This window comes from Diuraphis noxia, unplaced genomic scaffold (assembly GCF_037042655.1).
Source record: "Diuraphis noxia isolate RWA-SAM2 unplaced genomic scaffold, SU_Dnox_SAM2 contig0001, whole genome shotgun sequence".
Lineage (NCBI taxonomy): Eukaryota > Metazoa > Arthropoda > Insecta > Hemiptera > Aphididae > Diuraphis > Diuraphis noxia.
The window spans coordinates 52,505,502-52,525,412 of NW_028301711.1; the positions used below are offsets into that span (position 1 = coordinate 52,505,502).

The 19,911-nt window shown below is 28.6% G+C and overlaps 2 protein-coding genes across 3 annotated transcripts in view; one reads left to right on the plus strand and one right to left on the minus strand.

The window, feature by feature from the left end:
* LOC107169728 (uncharacterized) overlaps positions 1 to 14,209 on the minus strand; it is a 67,950-nt gene extending 53,741 nt beyond the window's left edge. For both annotated transcript variants that reach the window (XR_016189557.1, XM_089216589.1), the window contains exon 1: positions 13,958 to 14,209. The gene's annotated coding sequence lies outside the window, so the exon portion shown is untranslated. The remainder of the gene's footprint in view (positions 1 to 13,957) is intronic.
* Positions 5,865 to 6,248, plus strand: LOC149060887 (uncharacterized). Its single transcript, XM_089230770.1, has one exon. The coding sequence runs from the start codon at positions 5,865 to 5,867 to the stop codon at positions 6,246 to 6,248; it is 384 nt and encodes a 127-aa protein (XP_089086896.1).
* Positions 14,210 to 19,911: the final 5,702 nt, after the last annotated feature.

Below are 19,911 nucleotides of genomic sequence, written 5' to 3' on the forward strand. Positions count from 1 at the left end.
CTAACCAAGAAAACTACTGAACCGATTTGGCTGATATTTTTTATTGTTATACCCGACACTCTGCTGAAGGTTTTAGTACCACATTTGTCAATAAAAAAAAAGTATGAAGTTCATAAAAAATTAAAAACAATTGTACCTATATTATCTATATATATATATAAAAATGGAGACAAAAATATATAAAAATGCATCAATTGAGAACGGCGGAACAGATTTCGCTCACTCTTTTTTGTTTGGGTCGTAATTGCCAGGAGAAGGTTTTAAGGTTTTACGGATGGAAAATTTGAGAAAATTATCGGGTTAAAGAAATATGACGAGAATGTGATGAAATAAAAGTGGCGCCATCTGCCCAGTAAAAAATAAAATAAATAATATTAATATTTTTTGGTAGTCAATGGCAACCATTTACCATTTAAACAAACAAGTGCTTTCGAAAGCAGCTGAACTTATTTAGGATGGAAATTGTTGTTTTTATAAATGGTTATTATTTGTGATGGTCATATATATTTAAATATATACATTATGATATATAAAATAAATAAAATTTGCTAATAATGCAAGTTGTCATTTAATTGCTTTTTTAATTACTTTAATATTGGTGACGATTCGTTCAAAAAATGAAATTACTCTTAATCTTGCTTCGTCAATCGTCAGGCATTGCAGCAACTTTGTTTGAAGGCGGTCGAACAACAGACCAAGCTCTAAAATTTCCATTGAATATACAGAGCAACGAAAATCTAACTAACAACATTTCCAAAAATTCAGCAATGGCAAAGGTTTTGCAGCAATGTAAGCTAATAGTGTGGGACGAATGTATGATGGCGCATAAAAAAATCTGTAGAGGAATCTTTAAATTATTTTATTTATATTATTTTACTAATTAAATTCCAATGTTCATAGTTAAGACAAATTTGTTTTAAAACGGTTTTAAATTGTATCACATTATGGTTGTTATTTGATCTACGATCTACACAGTTGCCTAATTCATGTAAAGAATAACTAAAAGTGTTCTATTTAATTAATAAATCACAAGCGTTAGTATGTTTAATGGGCAATTTATATGAAAATAAAATAAATAAAAATGGATTTCTGTCTGTTTATTCTTTATGCATTCCAATTCCAATTGGTGGACCGATTGTGATGAATTTTGATTTAATTATAATTGCAGTATTTATTCAAACGTGATTATTGGAAAAACGTAAAAATCATGCATATATTATAAAGCATTTAAATAAAGGATAAACAGACATCATAGATATAGAGATATAGCTATGTATATAGATAGCTATATATATCTGTTTGTCCTATATCCATTCTTAAACAGCTAGACCGATTGCGACAAAATTTAAGTTAGACAGTGTTATACCTAAATATCATCGAATTGAATATTTAAATTGTCAAAATTATATTGAAAAAACGAAGAAAATTACATAATGATATACGTAATTGAATATTGCTGTAAGATTATAATATATTTTAATTTTTTAACCGCTATCTATCATTATGTACAAACATTTAAAATATACTGCTAGAATCATCACATTAAATGAATTTTACACACAATATGAACTATGAACCACATAAGAGGTAGGATTTTTAATGGGCTACGAAGTGCACGAGTTCAGCTATCTGTTATAAATTAATAAATATGAGGCATTTATGATTTTTGATCGTCAAAAATAAATTACCAAACGTCATATTATAAACAAATAATCAGGGCCGGCGCAAGCAATTTTTTATATGTAGGCAAAGATCAAAATTGCCACCTCTTATTTTATTATAACTTAAATAGATAAATGTCATATTATGTAGGAGCAAAAAAATTAAAAAACTTTTCACACTTGTCAATTATTATATAATAAAAAAGAAATTGCTAAATTAATATTACATAGATTGTTTGTAAGGTATTTGAAATAATAAAAAATCCGTTTATATAGTCTATTACACTGTCTTCACTTACGAATCGTAAGTTACGATGATCGTATGTTTTAATGGTTTACTATTAAACTACAATTTAACACGTCCATTAAAATTACCTACACTTAATTACTACGTTTATTCGTTTATATGATTGAGTTAAAACCCTCGCCCTATGTAGTTTATTAATTTAAAACCGCTTTAATTTCAAAACGTTTTAACGCCATTATATAAACGTATAGTAAATGACGTATTACATTCAAAATGTATGATAGTTTTTTTTATTAAATCGAACATCGATATCTTAAATTAATTGTTCGTTATACTGAACTAAAGAGAAGTTACCTTTGAATTACCATTACAGTGTTATATTATACTGACACAATAAAACTCAGTACCTCAAATGTTTTGATATGTCGGACTTTTTTCTGTTCCCCTTGAGATTTGACAAAGCTAGAGTTTACATTATTTATTCAGAAGCGACTTCCCTGGTTTTTTTTTATACACATCATCAATATAAGTTTTTTACTCGGGAATATGAAGTTTGAAGTATTATTAAAAATATTTACTATCATTTTACCGTTAAAATAATCACTCATCATTATAATATTATATCATATATTGTTGTATTAAGCACTAGTAGGTAGTCAAACACTACCTAGGTATATAGCCATTGTTATGAATTTCGTATTTAATAATTTACAATTAAGACTTTAAAATATTTGGAAACTGTTAATAATATTTTTATTCTAAGTATTGTATTGTATCTGTGTGTAAAATAATATGTTTGAAAAACGATAAAAACACTACCTATATGTGTATAATAGTGAATCGAGCTTTTATCAAAATCATATTTCCAAAATTCGTATGCGGTGATTTATTATTCCTTTCAAATTTATAACACGTATTATAATACAAAACTGTCTAGTGCTTTAACCGTGAGAGGTGAGACCCAATTCTCTATATCTTTTCTTTAGCACTCGTACTCGTATTACCTACACTGCGTATCTTTTTTTACTCGTATTTATTAATCCGTGAAGTTTAGGTCGAGTTGTTCATGATTAATAAAAAAATATTATATTATAATAATTTATCGATATCGACGCTATATAATATTATTACATTCTGCTGAAAACATTTAGGAAGCGATCATATGGTAGAAGTATATATTATTTAGTATATATTTAGTATATATTAAGTATATATTTAGCCAGTTAAGTATTTTATATAACATGGATCTTAATCGACTTGTATAATGGTTAAATCAGTTTTATAAAAAATAGAATATGTGTGCCAAATTCATTTTCGAAACAGAGCTTTTTTAAATTTAACCACCACGTTAAAATAAGTGGTTTTAGTTTTTCAATAGTTATTGTCATAATTACATAGTTTTAAAGTTAATTGTTATTCACAAATCAATTGATATGTATCACTAATATTGCATTCTAACATAGTAATATTGTTTACACAATACACATTAAATTATATTTCGTGATAAAAATAATATAAATTTATTTTAAAGGTTTTAATTTACTTGCCTTTATTTTCAATTGATAGTACCCGTTTATAATATGATAACATTTTATTAGAAATAAAAACTATAATATTATAATAATTAATTAATTAAATGGTTATTTTTAAAATTATGGATCAAAAACAGGCGATGATTATAATTTTATCCTCCATTTTTTTTTTTTAAATACAACATTTTAATTTTATTATTTTAAGTTAATCCTCATATATTATACTACATACAAGTACACTCGAGCTATTATGATAGCAAAAGTACAAAACTAAATTATTTAAAAAAAATTAAATGTTTCATTTTCTTATAGGTAGTTTGGTGAATTTGGTTATAGGTTCCATAAATAATCAAATGAGACTTTGGATATTTTCATTTATATCAAAATGTACTGTATATATATATGATTGAGACTGGTTCAATAAATAAAGTTCTAACTTTATAAACCTAAAAAATGGACTTCTAAAAAATTAAAAAAGTTGAGAGGGAACGTAGTTATTATGGTTCCCACATAAAGACAAAATTTAATCAAGTTTTAACGTTTCCGAAGTGAAAGTTTTTCGTGTAACCTGATGTAAAAAAACTTAATCAAATAACAAACTTTTTCAAATTTGAAAAAACGACACACAATTTTGTAATGAATTCTTCAATGAAAGAGAATCGGCTTATAATGTGTTTTAAATATTAAAAAACACTTAAAAAACAGTTCATTCACAAAATACTACCAGAGGTCAAACATAAAACAAACATTTTTTTTTTTGGACCAGCTGTTTCATTTGAATGATTTGAACGCTTATAACATGGCTAATGTCCCACTTTTTAATGAAATATGAATATTTTTATTGATTCTATAATAAAAGATGAATTTATAATAATTAAATATCAAACGCACGTTCAATTAAATGTTTTATTATTAATATTTTTTTATAAAATATACCCTACTCTACTAGTAGGATATTATATTGAATTTAATTTGAAATATCCTTCTTAAATAAATATTACCACAATTTACCTTAAATGTATATTTTAAATAAAAAACATTCTAATTTTTTGTATAAAAAATGGAAGTTTTAAATAATTAACAGAATATGCATAGGTAGATGTAGCTTGAATAAAACAACTTATGTACATATAACATTTTAAAAAGAAACAATTGATTTTTTATATCACGAGAACATAATATTTGTTTGCTTAAAATTTAATAATAATAACAAAATAAATTTTTTTTTAATTATAAATATATCAAAGCTATTTAAATCGTTTCGAAAATAATCACAAGATTTTTTCAAAATATAAATCGCAAAGTTGTGTTTGTTTTTTTCGACCTAAATCACCCACAAAGTTATATTGTTCCTGCGTCATGTTCATTATTACGGTATGCATTCATACAGAGTGCGATAGACATAATAATAATATGCTGATATTTTACCCAGCGAGGTTTGCAGACGCGACATGTATAAAAGCATTAGTTCAAATTTAAATAAAAAAATGATCGATAAACAATAAGTAGATATAATAATGTATGATTTCGAAAAATGTATTTATTTATTTAAAAATTATGAATATGATAAGATAACAAAAATAAAGTTAATGTAATTCGTTAGTAACTATTTTTTTAAAATTTGGATTTTTATCTGCAGATGAAGTAATTCGGTTGCTTTTGATAACACGTCCACGATAACGAATACGTCGTATAGGTGCTCGTATACTATAATATCAATATTTTTTGAATCTATATTGTTTTGTAAAATGTTTTCAATATAATATAACTATAGTAAGCAACAATTGGGTAATTATCTTCTTTTATATATTATATAAAATAATTTGTCCTCCGGAGGGATCACAGTAGGGCCCAAACCATAGGGAAAATCAGCTTGAAATTTTCAGGATGGATTAATATTATACTTTAAACGAGGTTTAAGAAAGGATTTTTGGAAATTAAACCCTTAAGGTAAAATTAAGTGGTTGTAAGTATACAACAGTGGCGCAATCTATCAATCAATATCTAATACTATATTTATTTATTTATATTATTAAATTATTATTATTATTATTATTATTGATTATTGATTAGAGGCTTTTATTTATTTTATTGTTGCTCCCGGAGGAACAGGAAAAACGTTCTTAATTTCATTGCTTTTGGCGAGGATCAGATCGCAAAGTAATGTAGCTCTAGCGTTGGCTTCATCTGGAATTAGCTGCGAGTCTACTAGAAGACGGATGAACTGCACATTCTGCCTTGAAATGCTCTCAATGCAACCATTTAGAATTTTTTACCGGGACAGTTGGTTTCCTACAAATCAGTCGACACCATTATGAACCAGGATGACGTAGTCAACTATCCCATGGTGTTTTTAAACTCGCCGTAATTGCCTGGATTACCACCCACAATTTGCAGCAGTTAAAAGTAGGATCAGTTGTCATCATGCTGCGTAACATTAATCAACCTAGACTGTGCAATGGAATAAGACTGACTGTGAAAAAGCTAATGAGTAACGTCATTGAGGCAACAATCATAAAGGGAAAATACAAAGGAGAAGATGTCTTGATCCCGCGTATACCGATGACTCCAACAGATTTACCATTCGATTTTAAGCGTCTACAATTTCCCGTACGTCTGGCCTTTGTGATGACCATAGATAAATCGCAAGACCAGTCGTTAGAAGTTTGCGGAATCAACTTAGAGTTTCCCTGTTTCTCGCATGGACAATTATACGTCACGTGTTCACGCGGAAAACCGTCATCTTTGTTTATTTACGCACCACAAAACAAAACAAAAAATATAGATTATCAGAAAGCTTTAAATTGATTAACAGACTGTATCATAACTGTCTGTGCCTATTAATATCAATTGAAACCTTATAAGTAGCCAGTATTTCAGGAAAAATCTGTTTTGTAAGTATCTCATTGTTGTGACGTGACTATTTTTAAGTAAAATCATGTGTAATAAATAAAACCTCATTCATACCGAGCATTTTTAAAAAAAAAAGTTACGGATTCCTTTTGTTTGTTTTAATTTTTTTTTTATATAAAAGTTAAGTTTTTTTATTTAATGAATGAGGCAATACAAATTCGAAAAAATCCCGGTTTTCACCTTAAGTGACTTTTGCCCGGGCAACGCCGGGTGGGACAGCTAGTTAGCAATATAATATGGGCATTAGATATTATTTATTATCCAGTTATTTTTTTCACTTTTATTTATAAAAATGTCATCTATTGAAGAAATTACTATGAATGGATTGTTGACTTCTCAAATCGTTGTACCAATTATCGGTGATGGTGCCTGTCTTTTCCGTTCAATTTCCTTTCATTTATATAAGACTCAAGAAAGATGCCAGGAGATCCAAAATACAATTGTTGCGTTTGTCTCTGATAATTGGAATACCTTTGTTAATATGTCTTACAATTCATGTGGTGACAACTTTTCCACTGCTGGGGATTGTGTTCGTGAAATGGAAATTCCTACTGTCTACGATGATTACTGTGAATTGTTTGCAACTGGCAATATCTTCCCATATATATTTGAAATTTATTATAATAATAATCCTTATGCCAAATTTGGTATAGATACATTCTCAGTAAAAAGATTTCGTCTAACCGGAAATATTAATAGTGGGCATTTTGATGTTTATTTATCTATTTCTAATATTCCTAATTTTAGTTCACCAAAATTGTGCATTGGGCCACGTCTACAGATTATTAGTCTACAAAAGAATTTGATTGAAGCTATTATAATGACTGGATCTGCAAAAGATTAATTAGTTTGTATTCCTCTTATACCAATGATACCATCAGATTATCCTTTCCAATTCAAGAGAATGCAGTTTCCTTTATAAGTATTTTTTGCCATGACAATAAACAAATCAAAAGGGTGAACCTTGAAATTTGCAGAGATCGATATAAGAGAAGATTGTTTTTCACATGGCCAATTGTATGAGGTATGTTCCAGACAACAGGAATTATACAGTTAATGTAGTTTATAGAAAAATATTATATTAACGATATAAATAAGCTTAATAAAAAATTAATATAATATGACATATGTTTTTAAATAATCTTATTTAAATTAAATTTAACTAGACAATATTTAATTTTACCAGATGTCAACAATTAATAAACCCGGCAACGACGGGTAATTCAGTAAGTATTATATATATATATTTTGTTTACGGCATCAACAACAAAGTTATTAGCTGGCAATAATATTATAATAAGAACCTTAAATTCTTATTTTGTAGGCGTATAGGAACTAAAAACGTTTTTATCATAAGCTGTAATACACCTTAGACAAACAGATGTGTTTGTAAATAGGTACCGCTGTATATAGATCTTCCGGTCTATGAAATATCAATTTATTAAAATAAATCAAAATTTTTCATCATAGCTATTGTCAATCATAACGTACTTCCTATTTTATATACTCCTGATTTATATCACATTTAGGCAAAATATAATATTTTTTTTAGATTACGACGTCATATTTTAACGTATACAATATTATTCTAGCTCAAGTTTTAGCATTATTTTTGTTTTTCCTAGATCAAAGATCGGACGTGGTGGTCGTTGACGGATCACAGGCGGACCCTCGGAGACATGCCTTGTGCAAAATAAATCATCCACTACGTGTTCGCGTTACGCTGACCGTTGAACATAATGATATTCTGACCGAATATCTAATACACCACGATTAAAAGGGAAAATGTCAACTACCTGACGAGTTTTGTAAAACAAAAAGGCTCGGACCCAAATACGATGACAAGCGCTATTCCGTCGTAAAATTGTTTCTGAATAAACTATAATGTATAAAATAAAATTTAAGGAATTGGAAATCTACGGGTATTAAGCCCCCCAACCAAAAGTAAAATCCAAGTTTGAAGAGTACAATATTTTATAAGTTATAATTTTTAAATTTGATTTTGTTTTAGTCTCTATTTCGGTTCGATTTTATTTTGTTTACGGCCCCCGACCATTCTCATCGAGAAAAATATAAAAACATTATATTTCATCAACGATACTTCTCCTTTATTCGATCGATAAAATTGAAAAAAAACTTAAACACACTGATATAATTCAAATAGATTGCAATGAAATGGAATATATTATATTATCTACCATCTTGTTTCTAATTCATGAGAGTCGAGAATTTTTATAGCGTCACCAATACTTTCTCGTATAGGTAAGTATGATAATTCTAATTCTGCAGCACCCATACCTACACAATCAAAATTATATCATATTTTATTAATGGTATCGATCTCAATTGTAAAAATTCTCCAACACCTATCTACCCACACGGCAGTTAAAGAATGTTCATGCTTATAAAATCTTTTATTAAATATGATGAGAATAATTTTGAAATATCGAATCATAAATATTTGGAAGTTAATCAACAAATATATTTTAACATTAGGCATAAATATATTAACATTTTTAATTCATTTAGATAAAATATTTTGTAAGTAAAATATTATGTACTTACATTATAGATAATACCTATAACTATACCTATATTACGGTTATGTTGCTTGATTGGCTGACATAATATTATGTTCATATAAACGTGTTATTCCGGTTATTCCGGTTATTCCTAAATTAATGTTTATCGTGGAATATCACTTGATCGAATTTACAAGAACATCAAAATTCAATCCTTTTCAAATATGATTCGATAGTATAATATAGGAATATTTCAAGAACTACACTTTAATAATTAACACACGAAGGCGATTCGTGGATATAATTAATATTTTTTGTACCTAAGGTATTCACCAAAGGTAATTATATGAAAACTAAACCACTTCACCATTTAAACCAAGTTCAATCAAAATAATAAAATATAATTTTTGTTACATAATACAATATTTCTTAAATTTACTTTATATTTTACTACCTATTCAATTTTTTATTGTCACATGCTTACACCCAATATACTTTTGTCAATTTTGCAGACTGGACGATCGACATTTGTATTTTTAATTTAACAATAGAATTTTTTTCCGAATCACTGAGTCCCAAACAAATATTCATGAATAACGACTTGAACATTTGCATCGTATTTTTCAAAAGCGTGTTATTGGTGAAATGCCAGGAAATCCGAGCGAAAACCGCCCCCTGGCTACCACGCTAAAGTCCATATTTAATTCTCTGTTAATGTTTCTCTGTTTTCGTGTGCGTGATCACCGTGAATTAAAATCGACAACATTCTTGGTGACTAATTTAACGGTACAATTTCATTACGATTGCGCGATGCAAGATTACAAGATCTAATAACCTATCACAAGTTCTGAGGAGCATAGCCGATACTCAATAATAACCGATCGCGTGTTTTAAAGATGAATACTATGCGTATTTAAAATTAAAAGAAGAAAAATTATTGTCTTTAGTTTATTTGACTGATCATTTTTTGTACACGCATTTAGGGGTAAACTATCTGACAGACTGGCAATAAGCAGGCAGACGATAGTATATTATGTGACAAGGGCGAAAAGCGAGATATTTCATTACTTATGGCGAGGGCCGCATTTCGCCCAAGACTGAAATTGCCTACTCGCATGAGACATACACACTATTTTTTTTCATGGTTCTGAGTTCATCGATCATGGCAAAGGTGATGCAGCAAGCTATGCATCAACCAACTGACTTTTCTACGAAAACAATTTCATAGAAGAAATTTTATTTTATTTTAGTATAACAGCCATCATAAGTAATGAATAGATTGATAAACTTATCGGTAACATTCAACGCATTTATGCAGGAACAGCGAAAATTAAATATATTTAACTGCTTACGCGTCATGCAAAGAATTATCAAAATTAATTTGTAATTAAAAGTTTGATTTGATTTGAAGATTTCAGTTTTTGGTTGTACAGCTAGGTGTGATTGTAATACACTTTTTGGGGATTTACACTTTTTGAAATTTTCATTTTACCACCTGATATTTTGGTGATCTCCCACATTGTCCCCACTGGACGGAAAAGGTTACTTTTAACCGCTTCAACCATCGTAAAAAACTAAAATTTCTGCCAGGTGTGGCAAAAAAATAATAGGGTTTCGTGTTAAGTCAGGCCACTCAGTATTTCTAACTGTTTGTTTTTACTAATAATTACATTTTTGTTAACTATATCTTTAGAAACGGTTTCAGTATGCACAAAATATAGTTTATACATACACTGTAAATGTTTCAAATATACTATCAAAAAATAATAATAAGTAAATAAAAGGAGAGGAGGGAAAAGCAGAGAAGGATTTATGACATGAACTTGAGTATTTTTTTTTAGAAAATACAACAAAAACATTTCGTAGGGAACTAAATATTTTTTGCACTGAAAATGTATGTTTATAAGATAATGACAATTTGATAAGAAGCATCAGTATAGTATATTAGCGCACTATACATTTTTACTTTGGCGAAGAAAGATGGTCATTGGTAAATCTATGGTTTACGTGACTTGGAATGCAATTTCACTTGGAAGAAATAAATACTACTTTAACTGTAAATAATATTTTTTTTAAGAACGGTCAGAGACCATTTTGAAGTATAAGCCTTTACTTTCAAACAAAATTGTAAACCCATATAAAATATTATGATTATAATAATTAATAATATAAAAGTTTTAAGAAAAAATGTGTATTGTAGTTATAAATCATGTTTTTCAAGCTTTTCTGTTATGTTAGACTACTTAAATACTACAACAGGTTTAAACCATATAAGACTTTAGTTTGCAGACAAAGAAGAGTTATAATTCTTATGACCTACTTATAACAAACGAAATTGGAGATCAGATGTTTATATAAATTATGCAACTTAATTTTGATATATTATTGATAATAAGAAATTTTAAGGTTTGAAGTACTTTCGTTATTTCCAAAACAAAATTAAAATACAACAAATATTGTTGGTGTACTTACCAAAAACCGTTTTGTTTTTTATTATATTTGATTATTGAGTTTATTATTTTTAAGTTGATATTTTTTTCCACTTTCAATATAGTATTTCACAGTTGGCTAAAATAAATTGTTATTTATGTTTATAAGTATGCTGATAAATTAATGGTTCATAGGAGTTGAAATCGGCGAAACATCAATAATAATCGAAAAGCAAGGCAGCTAGTAAATAACATTTCAAAAATGTTATTTTTATTTTGGAAATTTGAGATAAATATTACTGTCAGAAAAAATACATCTGCGACGGATAGGTATAAATTTGGCTTCCATTTGATCTGAAATTCGTTTTTTTTTCACCTGAAATGAAATCGTTTGTGATAGACGTCGCGTTTGGAGTAAAATAAAGTAAATATAATATTTCATTTGAAAATTCACAAATACACATTTAATTATATCGTTCATCAGAAAATATTCAACGATCTACGTGAGTACTAAATGTGAAACAAAAAATCCGATGAAAATTGAATTTTCCCAAAAAAATCAAAATATACGACCGATTATAAACAGAAAAATGATGCAGGAAAAGTTTTTCCAGATCAATGTACACATTTTTAAAGAAAAATTACGCGAAACAAAATAGAATTTTTTTGTCCATTTTTCCACAGCAGTATACTTATTACACAATGGTTATTATAATATTGATAAGACGCACTAAAGAAGATTATTGTCGGTGTAGGTATAGGAAAAATGTAAAATATCAATTTGTTTAAAAAAGCATTTCACGATCACATGAAAAATTGAGAAAATCCAAAAAAGAAGGTCATTCTTGAATGATATAATACAATATTATATGATGTGACTTTGGGGAACAATTTATTAACTGTCAAAAAAAAAAAAGCAAAAAATATATTAAAAGAAAATACAATACATCGTTATTTTGAGTTTATAAGAATTCACGGAGTTAAGTATGCTGCGGAATTTAAAACAAAATAATAGATGCATTTGTAAAATAATTAAAAGCAAATCTCACTGTTAAAAATATCAAAAGCTACATTAATATATTACCTAATTATATTTTCATTTAATAAAAAAACACTTTAGTGGATTTTAACTTCATGTTAAAATTTACCTATTTCATGTTCTATAAACATAGAATTATATTATAGTGTATTCCTAGTGTAATGACGAATGAGTTGGTTTTACAATGAAGTGTTTTTTTTTGTTTGTCACCAATTTCGGATTATTAAAAATGTTTCAATTATTTACGACTACAGCATCTATTCTGATAACAAAGTGAATACAGTTGGTGCATTTTGGAGGTAAAAGTTGAAAATTTATTTTCAAAAGCATCGGAAAAAACAAAAAAAATAATTCGAATAAGGATATTTACGTAAAACCAATTTTTAGAAAAATCGATCTTAGAAATGAAAATTAATATTTTGTTGTAACTCAAAAATTAATATTCACCAAATTTGATGTTAGCGAATGTCGATATATTGTAAAATGTTCAAATAGTTTGATTGTTATTTTACTATTAATAGCCATGCAAATTTTTTAAATTTAGTAATTTTTTTTTAAATGTAGGATATGCGGTAACAAGATTGAAAATGTAATGCAAGATTTCTCATAAGGTAAGGTTAGTTTGATAGTAGTTTCAATATATTGAAAGTATTTAGGCATGATTATTTTTTAAATTAACTTAAAGTTCAAAATATGTTGAGAAAATTCTTCGAAATTCCGTAAATTCCGAAAATTTTCAAATTATTTTTGAGTTAGAATTCATAAAAAATTTATTTTTCATAACTCACATTTAAAAATTTAATAAAATATTCCTCACATTTTTTTCTATTAGAAATCACTAATATTTATAGCGATAATGATGTGTTTTAATTTTTTTTTGATTATTACATTTAATTTTTTGCAATTTTGATTGATACACCGTCTCCATTCAGAAACTAATAAGTTATCATTGAATCTAAATTTACACATATTATATTACAATAATGTAATTGACAATATTATTACTTAACCTCAAAGCGATACTCACTTATCAACCTTTTTTTTTTCGTTATTCATTTATTTTTCTATGATTTTTATTTTTTTCGGGTTAACCAGATATCTAATATACGAGTAGTTAAATAAATCATTGGAATTGTACGTTAATTTTATTAAATTCAAACGATTGTAATGTTAGTAAAACAATTTAATAAACTTTATTATTAATTAGTTTTTACTATATTAAATATAATATTATATGTACATTTACATATGTACATTTACTATATACATAGGTTATATGGTCGTGTGGTTAAAAAATAAAACACTGTATGAGCGAATAAGGTAATCGGTTATTGTGCACGTGGATCTACTTTGTTTTTAAATGTCTGTTGAAAACCAATGACAGGTTCAACAAGCACTTAATTCGTTAATTATTATAATATGAACTCAACCAAAGGCCCTCTCATAATACACTTTGTAATAATACTATAAGTGATTCTTTATATACTTTAATTATGGTATTATATCACTATAATAAAATACTTAAATTTAAAAAAAAAAATATTGAAAATGATATAAATTTATTTAAAAAAATAAAAAAATAAAAAAATAAAAAAATACTGATATTCTGTTTACCTCCAGTGTTAGTGTGATGATTCAATGTTGACACTTCGCCGGAGAGCCTCCGGACGTAATCGGTAGTGGTGGAGTATGTTGTCGTTGCGGTGTGTTTGACTGAATCGTATCACGGAGTCAGTGATTACGACTGCGGCGGCGGCGGTCTGGGGTGGGGGTGAGGGTGAGGATCGGGATGTGATGTGACGGCGGGACAGTGCTTGTTGGTGGTGTTCTGCTTTGAACAAAGGCGGCGACGTGCCGATGTTCTGGTGTCCTGTGGCGTACTGAACGACTCGGTGACGAAACGGTTCTGTCCGCGCGCCGAGAGAGCGAGACACCACCGTCACCACGACGATTGCAATGGGCTGGTGGCCACCGATGATATGGGGTGGTCGTCGAGCCTCACGAGGGTGATACGACGGAAACGGTGCCGGTCTGTCGGGTGGGGGAGTATGGCGGTAGAAAATTCGCGCGCGCCAGCTATACAACAGGTGCTTCTCTATGATAGGGCGTGCGCGCGCGCACTCGAGAGAAAGAGAGACAGAGGGTGAGAGAGAGATTCCGCCGGGAACGTGTTCGTGCGTACGAGCGTGTTGCATACGACTCCGGGAACTTTTAGCCGGCGGTGGTGGTGGGACTACCCACTAACGCTTTTAGCCGGGGGTCGCGATTTCCTCACCCCTCCCACCCATCAACATCCAACCGCCCACCGCCGCCGAAGCCCGACGGGCAGTGGCTGGTTCTTATCGCCGTGCCGTTTCGTTCTGGCGCTGCTCACTCGCTCCGTTATCGCTCCACCGTCGGCATCAACCGCCGTCGCCGCAGCCAAGTCACACGCATTTCTCTACGCCCCCGCACACACACGTTGCGTACGCCCCCGCACACACGCACGCAGACACGCCGCCGCCGTCCGCTGGACCGCGAAAACCCTCTCCGCGCGCGACCCACCACGTCCGGGTTTTAAGCGTCCGCCGCCGGAAATATAGATTTCACTCGTTTCGGGATTGTGAATGAATGATAAGCCGACTACTACTACGTCGACTAACGCCACCGCCCCCCCCCCCCTCGCCGTTGTTTTGCGCGCGGAACGGCCATTGCTGTCGTCATCGTCGACGTGCTATTATTATTATTATTATTATTGTTATTATCGACCATTGTTCTTCCGGTTAGCTCTTGGCGTTTATTGTAACACGCGTATTGTTGCTATTATTGTTGTTGTTATTGTTGTTGTTGTTGTTGTTGTTATTGTTGTTGTTGTTGTTGTTGGATATGCGTATATTAATAAGTAAAATAATATTATGATATGATTCGAGCTATAATCTGAAATACGCGTAATAGAATAACATAATCATGATTCATGACGAAACACAGTTGAACGTCTATATGTACAATTTAATATACTATATAGGTAACCACCAACCACCACTGCACTACTATTATACGTTAGACCACAACACTATTATCCATTAAAATATCATCGCGATACGCATTGTCCGGAAGTGATTTAAAAATTAATGACTTAGGTTAAGTAAATGATGTTATGAACATCGTTGTCAACGTTTTTTACAGTGAATTGATACGACATACATATCGCTCGGCTAGAGCAGTTTATTCATTTATTGGTTTGCTTGTTATGGTCGTCACCTTCCAGGATAATTTCTATTATTATGCATACTTGTAGTATACTTTACGAGACACTTTATGCGAACAAACTGCGGTTATTATACTGGTGAATTAGTTTAAAATCCACTTTTGTTGATATTGAAAAAAAAATGGTTTCGTAAACAGAAAATATAATATTTTGTTCATAAAGTGATAAGTGATAATAACTTGTTTACACTAAATAAATTAAATTATAATAATGTAGCCGTTATTTTTGTGTTTTGATTTCATAACTCTTTAGTGAACTCGTTGAACTAGACGAGAACCTATTGCCATTATAAATTATAATTACCTATTTCTCGTTAATTTCACATAAAGTTTACGTGATTGTTCTGACAAAACTTCCAACCGTCACTAAAACTCATTGTTGTTGTTTTAGATTTATCGATACACCCGAGTTCGGAAGAGGTACTTTACGCCATCCGTTGACACTATTGACGAGTGAATATTATTCTATTATAATAAACAAAATCCATTGTTAATTCTATCATATGATAGGTATGTAATATTTTTTATTTTTTTTTTTGGTTAGGTTAATAATTAGGATTCAACTTCTGAGATCTAGCCAGTAATAATTACAAAGTATTGTTCTTAAAACTTTGGGAAAACATTATGTTAAACATTAGAGGGATTATGTAAAATATATTATGTACAAGTGTATTTTTTTTACATTTCTTTTGCTAAACCTATGTTTGTGAAAAAATTGTATATATTTTTGGAGTATCTTCGCCAACTGCTAGTTGCATCGTTATGTAATATTATATTGTGTATCCGAAATAATATGGTATCAGGTTTTCAAAACGGTATTAATGATTATTATTATTTTATGATTTTATTATAGAGCGTGAAAAGAAGAAAGTTAAGAGAATTTGTATACCTAATCAAACAAAAGCATTATTTTCAAAAAAAAAAAATTATATTACTCCAACAAAAAAATAAATCGACTAAATACCCATCTATACTTTAATATTATGCTATATTATAAATAGTTTTCTGTGTCGTTTATTACAAACAATATTATTATAATATAGTCAGTAAATTTCACACTCGGTGCACGCGTTTGGTCAGTATCCAAACAACTTTCTATTCATACTTTTTGAATAGTTAAATTAATTTTTTTTTTCTAAATTTAAAATATACTTATCGTTTTTATTTTAGTTATATTAATTATAATAATTTTTACTTATTTATAATGTTAAATCCCCTTAACTCCTTGTAATATTTATTAAGTTTGATTTGTCTAATTATTTTATACGAATAATAAAATTATTATGAACAAATATGATTTATTATAATCTAAGTCACTGGAAAAGCATAATTCAATTCTACACTCGTTTAAGTGTCTAATCTGCATGAAACATGGACTTAGTGTGTGATCATAATATGATTAATATGGGTTTGAAATACGATTATCTACTTATCTAAATTATATTTTAGTATAACTTGAATTTTATGATTATAGCTAAATGGGTTTTGGTTTAAATTATGAATTTCAATATATAATTATAGTTTTCTCTTTCGCTTGCGTTGTTTTGTATGACAAAATCGTATCGGTGCAGACAGCAGACGTAAAATAAGTGGCGCTGAAAACACTTTAGCAAAATGTGTAAAAGTGATTAGTTCTTTTTTTAACCTAAAAAAGGCACATACATGTGGAATCTACGGTGGTGTAGGTAACTGTTTAGTTAAGGTACATAATCTTCAATTTATTTATTATTTACCACTATTTAAATTTATTTATTGATAATAGAATTTAAATATTTGCGATTAATTTAGATTCACACTAAATGTATCGATATTCAGTTCCACTAAAATTCTTGTGTGTGATTATGTTATGTCTCATATTTTATGACGATTTGATGCTATTGAGTGTAACAATTTAATATAATTTTTATGCACAGGCGTCCAAAAGAATAATTCTAATATATTATCACATGATGAAAATTATTATACTTAAAAATAAACTATAGTGCTTAAAAGCGAATAATTAACTTTATAGTAGCATTTGACAGTACCTAGTTGAAAGTTTTGAATTAAATTGTAAGTTCGTTAACTTTTTGAATTTAATGGTAGTGTTTTAAAAAGCGTGAATTATAATTAAGAAATAAATGCAAATTGAGAATAAATTGTATATATGTAAATTAAATTGAACAACCAAGAAAATATTTTATGTATAATAAGAAAACTAATAAGGCATACGCATTAAGACTGAAATTCATTGCGTTTTTCTAGTTAAATTATTACTGGATAGGCTAAAGGATAACAATGTGTATACAGACGAAATATGTATTATACTTTCAGCACACGTTTATAATAACGAAATCTAAAATATTAGTTTCTACAAAAATCGTAAAAGAATTCGCATTGGTATTTTTTATTTATTGACACTGGATAAATCGAATTCTCTTCCACTCACGTTATTCATAACATATATAAACAGGTATCTAAAATCAACTCATTGTGTGCCAAGATAATATAGATTCCAAATAAATATAATACCAAATGGAATTAAAAATTACATTATTTTCAAAAGGGAAGGGACAAAATCAATGATGATGAATGTTGTATTTTATTAGTATTTCAATCCAATGTACATGTAATGTATAGTATGTTAGTATGTATCAGTGTAGTGTTGATAGTCAATTCTATCACAACATAATAATATTAAAATTATTAGATGATATCGACGAATTTTCTGAGATTTTATTTTTAATAATTGCTTGGTTAGAAAAATATCACATTAACTAAGAATTTTTCAACAATATATTTCTTAAAACGTTTTAAAACCCCTAAGAGTTTTATGGAGCTATTTTATTGTTTCAAACAATGGTGTGTTTACAGAGTAAATAATTTCTGTATTTCTAACAATCATACTTACAAACACTATTAAATTAAAAAAATCTTCTAATTTGATATTTAACTATTTCAGTATTTACCATGCTAGCTAGTTGTTGATTTTAACTAATCATTTAGTTGAAAAATGAGTTACTATCTTTATTTTTATCAGAAAGTGAAAACATCAATATAACCCATTGATTTGAAAAATCAAAATGTTTAAATTTAAATAGCATAATATAATTATACAACTTAATATTAATACCTATTTAATCATTAAGTTTAAAATAAAAATCAAATTGTTATATTAAAAATATTAAATTACTAATTATAGGCATTAATAAAAATAAAATAATAAATAGTAATAGGTTTAATAGGTATATACATTATAAGAATTTGTCTCTGATAAATTATCTTAAGTCTCTTAATATTCCCTCTAATCTCCCATCTAGTATTAATATTAAATCTTTAATGGTTATTCAAAAAAATAATTAACCTAATATTGGAAGCTAATTTAATGTTGTTAATATTATTTTTGTGTATGTTTGTGTATTTTAATGTAATAATTGTATAATTATCGAGCTGTCATAGCATCTAACTAAAAGCTAATAATAATTTTTTTTTAAAACGGTTTAATAAGAATTTATGAACCTGTATTATCAGAATAATAAAATAAATCTAATTTATCATGATACAATATAATTAACCTATAAGTTGATATAAGTAAAAATTATTTTAAAAAGTCTCCGTTCCACGTGTATCTACGGTCTTGACTTAAACAGTTTAGTTCTATGTACCTAGTAAAAATCAATATACTACAAAATTCTACGTACAAAACTTGTACCCACTGGGTGGGTGTATGATAAATATTAAGAAAATCAAAAAACATATAAGTAACAAAATATTACATTGTTATTGATCTGATGTCAAAAAATGATTTATATTACATATAAACCTATTTAATATATATCTTTGAGATTCGTATATGAATGGTAGGTATATGATCCATTTGGCGTAATAACTCATTATAGTAGACCGGTGTATTATGAATAATTTGAGGTGATCAAAATACAAATAAAACTTTTTTTATGTTATACTTGTTCATATCGTTTATTGTTTTACAAAAAAAGTTATCAAGCCAGATATTTTAACAATAACTTTTAAAAATTAGGGGTTAAATAGGTAAAAAGTTCTACAAAATTAAGAACAGATAAAAATTATTTTATATTTTTATCACAAATTAAAATAAACATCACGATTCACGATTATCTTTAATGTTTGAACCACAATATCTATGCGTGATTTTAGTTTTAAAAATGGACATTTTTACAGGTGGGAATCCAAGGGGGGACCAAGGGTCGATGCCCTTCACCTCCTTCATTAATAGACTCTAGCAAATTATAGAATGTTCGTTTTTGGTGGGCTGATAAAATACATTGTCTTGCCGATTGTGAAATTTTATCCAACGTTCCCTC

Coding starts and splice junctions, on each gene's coding strand:
- LOC149060887 (XM_089230770.1), top strand. CDS start 5,865: ATGCTGCGTAACATTAATCAACCTAGACTGTGCAATGGAATAAGACTG.